This window comes from Diadema antillarum, unplaced genomic scaffold, assembly GCF_040938485.1.
Source record: "Diadema antillarum isolate AM-2024a unplaced genomic scaffold, OU_Dant_1.0 seq00000461_RagTag, whole genome shotgun sequence".
Taxonomy (NCBI): domain Eukaryota; kingdom Metazoa; phylum Echinodermata; class Echinoidea; order Diadematoida; family Diadematidae; genus Diadema; species Diadema antillarum.
Genome location: NW_027271432.1, coordinates 773,409 through 783,942, shown reverse-complemented (window position 1 = coordinate 783,942; position 10,534 = coordinate 773,409). Strand labels below are relative to the sequence as shown.

Below are 10,534 nucleotides of genomic sequence, written 5' to 3'. Positions count from 1 at the left end.
GATGTAGCTACGCTGTCAGTGCGATGTTGTCGATGTTATCCGATCGATGCACGCTGTATCTACGCTCTGAACGATCTATACGATTTTATCACGCTGTCACCCCGTTCAGAGAGCTGAAAAGTGCCCGATGTGTCCCGATGTACCCCGATTCCGACTGTCGATCTGCAGTCAGTCAACTTATTAGCACGCAGAACCGAAGAATTATACTGTGGACCTCGAAGAGGCTCTTCAACTCACGGTTCTTTTGCAGCAATGCATTGTTATAAACAAAGACGTGCTTCAAAATTCTGCTATATCCTCTTCCTCCTCTTTAAGCATCACGTGCAGTCTCTCTTTCTTCGCTTTTTGCGTAGCTGCTTTGCTGCTTTCTTCTCTTCTTTTTCTTCATCTCTTCTCCTTCTTCGAAAATTTGAGCTCCTTCTTCTTCATGTTCTGCCCTGACAGGTGCAGCAACAATGCCCTCCTCCTCCTCAACACTTCTGCCTCTCGATCTCCTTGATCTTCTTCTGACAGACATTTTTGTGTAGTTTTCTTCCCGTTCTTGTGCCGATGTTACTACGCTCAGAAAGACCTTGTTACGCTCATCCCGCTGTGTTTACGCTGTCACTACGCTCTCCCCGCTTGCCGTACGATAAAAAATAGGTCAATTTTGATCGGGGAGATCGGGAAGAAATTTTGAACAGGTTCAAAATTTCTTCCCGATCTGAAAAAATGCCCGCTCCAACCCCGACCTCCACATGCTGCTGCTACGATGCTTCCGATCCCCGTACGCTTTTCCCTGAGTTCACATTGGTCCCCGCGATGCGGGGACAGCCACAAGAGATCTTATCTTTTTTACGACTGACCGTTCACATTGGTATCTCATCTGTCCCCGAGCTGTGGGGGCAATTGGGGCTTGGGGCGAGCTCTGCCAGGCATAGCGCATGCGCACATTTGATGACCACAGCTGGACGCTATCAATTTCGTCCCAAGGTCACTCTTCCCTCCATATCTTGTCCCCGTACCCGACTTGCTTGACGGGGACGGGGGGACAAGTCCCAGTGAGCGTTCACATTATGGTTTTGGAGGAGAAAGTCCCACAGCTCGGGACTTTCCCCGCGTCGCGGGGACCAATGTGAACGCGGGGTTTGCCGCTCTCTCCCGATCTGCTAGATCGCGACAGATCGGGGTCCAGATCGTGATAGTGGAACGGGGCTTTACATTCTTAAGCTCCCGTTCCACTATCACGATCTGGACCCCCGATCTATCCCGATCTAGTAGATCGGGAGGGATCTGCGAAAGTGCAGGGATCGGAAGCATCGCAGCAGTGTCCGGAGGACGGGGTTGGGCGGGCATTTTTTCAGATCGGGAAGAAATTTTGAACCTGTTCAAAATTTCTTCCCGATCTCCCCGATCAAAATTGACCTATTTTGAATCGTAAGGCAAGTGGGGAGAGCGTAGTGACAGTGTAAACACCGCGGGATGAGCGTAACAAGGTCTTATGATCGTAGTAACATCGGCACAAGAACGGGAAGTAAACTAGACGCCGACGTGGTCCCGCTGCTGCGCCGCTCTTCCCTAAGCACGACCTTCCCGCTCTAACGCCGCTCTCACTACGTTCTCTACTCTCGTGTAAAATCAAGGTCCGTTCCTACAACGCTCTCAGTACTTTTCATTCCCGCTTTGGTTACGCTGTTTCCGCTTTAGCTACGCTGTTCCAACGCTTTCCCAGACTCAATTACGCATGTCTTTCGCTCTCGCCGCTCTAAAAGAGACGCAGCCGATACGCTGGAAAATTCGCAGCCAAAATGTCTGCCAGAAGATCAAAGAGATCGAGAGGCAAAACTGTTGAGGAGGAGGAGGAGGAGGACGTTGTCGCTGCACCTGTCGAGGCAGAATATGAAGAAGGAGCGCAAATCTTCGAAGAAGAAGAAGAAGAAGAAGAGATGAAGACAAAGAAGAGAAGAAAGCAGCCAGCTACCCACAAGGCGGAGAAAGATAGACTGCATGTGATGCTAACAGAGGAGGAAGAAGAGGACATTGTAGAATTTGGAAGAATATGAAATCATCTACAACAGGAAGAAGACGGGCTATAAAAGCAAGGGCATCAAGAAAAAGCCTTGGAAAAGATCAGCACGTCTTTGATTAATAATGAATTGCTGCAGAAGAACCGTGAGTTGAGAAGCCTCTCCAAGGTCCAAAGTATAATGATTTTTCACGGTAATAAGTTGACTGACTGAGGATCGACAGTCGAATTGGGGTATATCGGGGCACTTAGGGCATTTTTCAGCTCTCCGGACGGGAGAACAGCGTGATAAGATGGTATAAATCGTTCAGAGCGCATAAATACAGTGTGCATAGATCGGATAGCATCGGCAACATCGCTAGAACAGCGTAGTCACATCGTTCTAAAGCGTATTTGCAGCGACAGAGATTGCAAATTCTCATTCCCGATCATCGTAGTAAGAGCGTAGCAAGCACGTGTTAGTCGTAAATACAGCGTCCTTAGAGCGTTCTAACATCGTACTGTGTCCAGATCGGCTGATGTTTTACCCGATCCTTCCCGATCTGAGAAAATCGTGGCGAGAACGGCATACGGTAGAACAGGGGCTATACACATTATTTTGGGTGTTTTTTTTCAGTAATCTTTATTTTATCTCTGTAATTTCACATGACACAAAAAAATTCATCTTAAATGTGTAAACACAATATACATCAGCAGTATGCTTGATTTAAAAAAAAAATCACACACACACACACATTTTCTGTTCTCCTGTACATGTATAAGTTGTTCAGGATTGCATTGCATTTTTTCCAGTTTTTAAAGACATGAAAAAAAAAACATGTCAGCATATTGATTTGTCATAGACGAGCGCACACACACGTATACACACATTTGCTGTAGCTCCTGTACATTGTATTAGGTGTTCAGGATTACATTGCATTTTTCAGTTTAGACAGAGAGATGAAAAAAAAAAATAAACACGTTGCGCCATGATGTTTTCTTTCACAGGGGCCGCTGAACGTTTTTTGAGAATGTGTGTGTGTATGAGTGTGTGTGTGTGTGTGTATGTGTGTGTATGTGTGTGGTTGGTGAATGTGGGTGTGGGGTGGTTTAAGTTTTGGTTAATCGGGGGTTGATGGGATGGGGATTTGATTTGAAGAAGGATATTAGTAGTTATAAATGGTATTATAGATATTGGTAGGATTTAATATTTAGGATAGATGTAGATTTGTTTCGGTTGGGAGGGGAAGGGTTGGTCGGGTTTTTTTTTCTTATGAATGATTTCATTCTAGATTTCTACATTGTATAATGTATTTGTTTTTTGTCATGCCCCAGTAAGTGAGAAGGAGTTATATGATTCAATATATTCAAGGGATATAGGTTTGGTACATGTCAAAACTTTCTCGTGAAGAAATTGTTAGTACGGTTGATTTATAACCGAGTTATCTATGTTGAAGAGAGATTATTTGCAGTATAAATTGACAAATGGATATGTTTGTGTTTTGAATTGCATTTGTACCGTGTTTTTTTTTTGTCCATGTTACACCCAGAATGGGTTGATTAATGAATGATCTGAATGAAATCAATAAATATCAGGGGAAAAAAGTCAATGATATCCCCGTCCCCGTCCCTCGGAAAGTCATGGTGTCTGTAGCGTTTTTCATTATTCTTTTCGAGGCATGTTCTTGAAGTTTTTTCTTTCTTTCTTTTTTTTTTTTTTTGGGGGGGGGGGGCGGTGTAAAAGCCAAAAGTGCGGGAGGGGGCTACAGTCCCCCCCCCCCGCTTCCGCAGTCCCTGCTTTATGTCGGTGAAAGATTAAAATGAAAACGTTGATTGGCACATCTTTGAGTTGTTCTTTCGTTTACAGTGTCACAAAATATAATAATGCACAGACTCTGTATAGAACAATGCATAGGGCTAGTTGCCATAATACATGCTGCACCATCTTGAATCTTTGGCATTATTTGTTGTGCTTGTTATCATATTTGTTTTTATTGGGTCTTCATTTTGATTCCCTTGTGAAAGGCCACATTTCCCTTCATCCAACTAATTCACTTTGTCCTCTTTATTCCGTCCACAGTTCTACATAGGAGTTTCATTTCAAAAGCTGGGTGTCTTGTATACATACTCTTGGGTCAGGGGTATTAACTTTCTTCACATCACATTCACAAGAGACTCGTGAACTTTTCAGAGTCATAATATGATATGGAATTGTAGTTTTGTAACCGAGAAAGTGTAAGTATTACAGTCCTTATCAAGTATCGAAATGATAGTTATGCAAACCATACTGTCAGACTGTTCAGGTTTCTCGGGTGACACATACCGAGGTACGATATGAAACTTTATATTGCTATCTCTAGCGCGCCCATTTTACCCTTCTTTCAAGTAACGTCCAATCGAAATGCTATAGAATCATGGTACTTATAATGTTCTCCTGTAGGCTGCTCGATGGTTGTTGTGTTGTCTATGAGTAGTACAAACTGATTGTTGCCTAGAGCTAGTTCTTCTCAAGAGCACTGCCACGTACAATGTAGTTGCCACATAGCAGGAAACCACTCGTTCGATCAACGTCTCGAATTTCCCTCGAAACCCCAATGGTGATGCAAGGTAAGATCGGCCGAATTACATTTGTAATTGTGTTTAATCCCTAACCACTCTGCACACGCCAGGCCAGTACTTCACCGCATGCCCAAACACTTGGAGATGATTGGGACCGGAAATGCCTCTGTGTTAATTTGGACTCTCTCCAGACGAGAAGAGCCGAATGATCAGTCCAGTATCCCATCATAGATTAGCGTTGACAGATAGGAATTCGACAATATTACGGACTGAAGATCAAGTATTTCAGTACACCAATGCTTGGGCCAACATTACATTACATTGGGAGGTAGCTTGACGTCTGACGCAAAACGACCGATAGACCTCTCTGAGAGGCGATGACTTTTAAAATCCGCCAAATACTCTCATTCATGGTTTGTTTGTGTGTGTGTATGTGTGTGTGTGTGTGTGTGTATTTTCGTGAGCACAGTAACAACAAAGTGTTAAGTTGTATAGAGTAGATCTCAAATCAGACATTCATGACTAATTGACAAATTTTGTTTGTAGATCATAATTATCACCAAAGAAAACAAAGATTGTGACAGTAATTTATGTAGTGCTGTCACTAATGGTACTAATTATGACAGTATTTATCATGACAGTATTTATCACGTTATAGTTGGCAATGATAACATCAGGGGTAACAATATCTATGAAATATGACAATGCCTTTCTTTTTGTCTCTTTCACCTCAATTTTTATTGTTTGTACAATAAATGCTATCTTCCGCTCTATTTGATAGCTTTTCCTCAAGCCCTTTACAACCAATGCCCTTGATTAGTCTTATAGTTTATGTCTATACAGTCAAGTACAAGATTTCCAGTTCATGTGAAATATATATCCTCGCTTGAATGATATCTAGAGTAGAGATCCTTGTCTGTCTGTCCTGCATTGTTACATGCACTAACCATATTTTATCTTTATATTGATTTTTTTGGTTCACTAGAATTCTGTAAAACTATATATTCAATGTAAAGTTATATAATCTACTTTAGTTAGACCCCTATCTTTACGGTGTATTTCCATACCGGCTCAAAAAGACATAAACCTATAAACCGGAAGTCACAAAGGTATTTTAAACCCAAACCATGAATTAAGCAAATTTGGATTGCATACGCAAATTGGATTTTGCTCGCTGACATGCCCATTTGCGAGGTGCGCTTATTACGAGCTTGCTTTCATCCACGGACTAGATTTAAGCCATTAATTTGATTTAGACTTCCTTTATGAATGCGAACACTTGTGTCATCTCGGAACGCTGGATGTCATTGCATGTATATGCTTATAGGCAACTTACAGCCATCTCAACAAAAATATTTTCTGAACATGATGTCTATTGGGAGTAACTTCGCATTTCATGAAAAATGTCAATTCATAACCTAAATCTGATTGTAATAGCGAAACATTCTTATACTGGAAATTAGTATCAACGAGGAAAATTAAGACTTCTTATTGCCTCACTATAGCACAGCTCATCACAGCAGAAGTACTTAATTCTACTCGTATGACTTATTGTATAGCACCCGTGTATATAGGGCCTATACTTCTCGGAGTTATTGCTATTGTTATTGGTTGCCCAGAGCATATAGTGCTCGAGTTTACTCTCTCGATGCTCGAGTTTGAATCCCGACGAGCTGCTTGGAAGAGCTGAAGCAAATTCAAGAGTAATACTTGGAATACAAAAAAAAAAAAAACAAAAAAAAACAAAAAAACAGCATGTGACCGGAAAGTATACTTTCCTTCTAATAGGATAATTTCAAAGTAACCTTTAAGGAACGCAATTTCACCGATTGTTAAGCTAAGCTTCCTTTACTCTATACCTTAATGCTTTAAAAATTTCTCCATTGCAAGATGTTAGATGATATCCAAACTAGGTATTTTAGCATTTTATTGGACAATGTCATTAATGAAACTTAATGTATTCGATTAAAGAAAGGTTGTGTTCATTATGCTTATAATCAGCTGGAGAGTAAAGTGAAAAAAAAAAATTATCATGAAACCAAGACACATCTTTCACCGTGTTCATTGTATTTTTTTTTTGCCTCAGAGAGAATTCTGATTTATCAAATTTCTTTTCTTGTTTGTTAATTACCACAACTTATTAACGGGGTTAAGTTTATTAATGATCTGTTGATTTCTCCATATGAATAATGAGGAATTGAACGATATGGATCAGTTTTAGCATCAGTCCACTATGCATGCGTCGTGGTAGATAGATAGAGAGATAGATAGATATTGGTTGATTTCGTCAAAACAAGAATGGTACATAACAGTCCATATAGGCTGTATTGCATGCGTGCCATTGATGTTAATGTACAAACAAAACAATGATTCTTCATAAAAGAGAACCACGGGCCTTGGTACATTTACTCTACAAATGCAATTCTATTATAATTATAATTGAAAATGAATACAACATATATATATATATATATCATATATATATATATATATATATATATATATATATATATATATTGACCTGTAATACAATAATCATTAATTTAAACAGATCTTAGCTTCAACATTATCACAGGCATTTTATTATGTAAACTTATTATGCAAACTTAAAATTTAAAAGTTTAAACTTTCGGTGATAAACATGTTATGAATTAAGTGATCATAGCTCAAAACAGGAAAATTGTAGAGAGTACAGTACAATACGACATATGCAGAGCTTTTAAAATGAAATTCATTAACCGTTTAACCTTTGAACTTGTCGGACTTCACCCATATTCAAACGAAAGGAACATCACGGGGACTGCAGCTTTTATACATAAAATTATTCAGGTGTGGAGGGAGGAAAGGTTTACCTGATCTGACCACATGTCAGTCAGGCCCTTCTTGGGAATCAATAGCAATCGATGAAAACATGGGTGGGTATAAAACGCGTGTCTCCCACTCTCCCTTCCAGACCAGGCCAACCATGTATGGCGGTGTCGAGGCGAGCCGCGAGTCCAGCGAATGCCAGAATGCGCCTGCCATGGAGTTATTTCAAGAATTATAATGCGCAACATGGAGAACATCCCACGAACATTGCGCTGGAGGCTCCCATCAACCGCTTTCTTGTAAGCCTCTCTGTCAACACATTGGTTTCTGTGATTTATCACAAGGTGGGAATGGAATAGTATCGTGATTTATGCAGCGTGGTTTACACCGACGTCGTATAAATTACAATATGCCTTTACATTGATGGTAATATTGCTAGAAGATACTCCACTCTCCCCTTGGCCATACACTCACATAATTATTATGGTCCTTAGACCTTTTCTCACTCTTCCTCATACACACACACACACACACACACACACACACACACGCACATACACCAGAAACACACCACTATCCACCTACGCGCACGTTAATACACGCAAACAGCGTCACAGAAGCATTTATATTGACGAATACATTATTGACACTCTCTTATTTCTTATACAAAATAAATATGATGTTTAGGCACATGAGAGCAAATTATTGATCAAGGGGAGAGTGTTGTCCATTTATTTGATATCACAATTTGAGACCCAAACAAGATTTCAAGGAGAATAGGTCAATTTTCAAAGTTACCTTTTATATTCCCATACTTTGCTGCAAATGTCACTAAAAGCATATGACAAAAAGGCAATATAATGATGGATCATTCATAATGGGTGTTGCCATTAATATCGTACCTCTGCATCGTCTCGCCTTGTTTTGAATTTTCCATTCTTCAGCAGATTTACCGCTCTCACAGACCGAATGTTATTTTGATCAAATAGAGTGGCCAAGTAACCATGGTTATGTGTCCTCACTCAAACACACTCATAAGCTCACTCGCACGTCTGCATGAGCACAGAGAACGGTTGTCCATCATCATATCATTTTATAGCAAACAACAAACCATACTTACATTCCACGTTGAAGAAACACGCATTGAAATGCAAATACAGACCTTTTATTAAAGACTGCAAACAAGCATATTAGGAATGGAGAGCTGTACATCCCCACGCCCGCATCGCCGCGTCTTTCTTTCCATGTAACTTACATGGTGGTTGGTTATAATTCTTTCGTATTTGTTGGCATTACACCGTCTTGGAAATGGTTTTTCAGTTGTCACTGAAAGGCTAACCATTTCTTTGTGTCACAAAGAACACGCAAGGATGGGAAATTACGCCATCGAAACGGCTATGCGACAGGAGCCGAAACTATCTAGAGCCGATGTACTGCAAGCAAGCGAAAATGCCCTGCACGGAATGACTTAAGAGGCGCGGCGTTGGTTACAGAAAGGAAGAAATAGGAGAAGGAGAAGGAACGATAAATACGGGGAATAAACTGAAGGGCGGAGAGACAATTCAAGTGAACAGAATTGGAATGAGGATCACGTAGATTTTAACATTAAGGTAGATAGACTGAGTGTAATGAATAGTATTTGAAGAAAAAATGTGGAAGTAATGTATAAAAGATCAACGAATATGCGATTATACTGGACGTTAGTACTACGTACTCACGCATTGCATACAGGTTATATTACATTAACGATTATTCCATGCACTCGCAGACACACAATGTGTATGGATTCCCCAAAATACATTACAAAATTAGTAATGAATGCGCGGACATATAATGTGCACCACATAATACACTTGTTTTCATGATATCATGACCTTATCTCTTTGAGCAGAATACTTCTTCATGTCACGAGAGTGAAGACATGATGCCCCATGCAGAGAGGGAGAGAGAGAGAGAGAGAGAGAGAGAGAGAGAGAGAGAGAGGGGGGGGGGACCAGCGACGGAGAATTCAGTGTAAATATGCATTCTCCTTCGACTAAGAAAAATGATACGCGGTAAATTGCACGTTGAATTACCGTCCGCGAAAGTGGAAAAATTAAATTTAAAAACTGGGTCACCTTAACGTCCATTGTCAAATGCATGACACAGGCTTAAAATGCCGGCATCATCCCTTCGTTTCTAATGCCCCCCATTTCCTTGAAGTTTCCCTACTCTGCATACTAATTCAAGTTTCTCGACTTATTGCCTCTGAATCCCCTGAGGAAGAGAATAATGTGTTACTAATAGTGGATTTGATTTTCCAGAGAAAGGCCGGACGAAATAAAGATCAAGACAATTTTGGTCGACAACAGATTGCGATATCTTGTATGAATATATAAATATATATATAAATATATATATATATATATATATATATATATATATATATATATATATATATACATCCCTTTTTGCAGATTATATCGGTGCCGAATCATCTACAAAGATAAAAGAATCTGAGTGTTGGCAAACCATTTTGAACTGACGTAATCATCTTTCAATTCAACATATTTCTAATTTTTTAGCATAATGTAAGAAGACGGTACTCGACTTACCTCTTTCAGAAAGCAGGGGGAATAATATCAACATTAACATATGTCAGTAACAAGTCCATGGAATGTGTGCTTTTCATGAAAAATAAGATTTTATGGGATTGTAACTATATTTTCTTCATATTGTCCAAAATGACGACATGAACTGCAGTAGTCCACTTATCCACGGCGAATGATATCACCCTCAACTCATATGTCAGTGGCAAGTGGAAGGAATATGAATTTTGATTTTAAAAAATGAAATTTTGTGGATTACTATGATTATTGTTGTCTTCTTATCCAGCAATGACGGCGCCGAAACCTAAAAAATATCAACATTTTTAATCGATTGTCCGATTTTCCTGAAACTTTCAGTTAAATGTTCTACTGATATTGCTGCTTTCACTCAACCCACATTGATGTTTGGGCTTTGGTTTCCTTTTATCGATTTTGTTCAAGCGGACCCTGCTCGTCAGCGGGAGGGGGGGGGGGGGGGGGATTCGAGCCCCCCTGTCCGGCGAACCCCCCCCCCCCCCCCCGTTACGGGCAGGAATCTTGAGACAACAATGCATTTAAAGGACAAGTTCACCTCTATACACATAAGGATTGAGAG

General features: G+C 40.2%; 1 protein-coding gene across 1 annotated transcript in view; it reads left to right on the top strand.

Moving 5' to 3' along the window:
* Window positions 1-1,787: 1,787 nt before the first annotated feature.
* LOC139733132 (uncharacterized) overlaps window positions 1,788-10,534 on the top strand; it is a 139,334-nt gene continuing 130,587 nt past the window's right edge. The window contains exon 1 of the mRNA XM_071643973.1: window positions 1,788-1,891. Within this exon, the coding sequence (XP_071500074.1) occupies window positions 1,788-1,891 (104 nt within the window). The remainder of the gene's footprint in view (window positions 1,892-10,534) is intronic.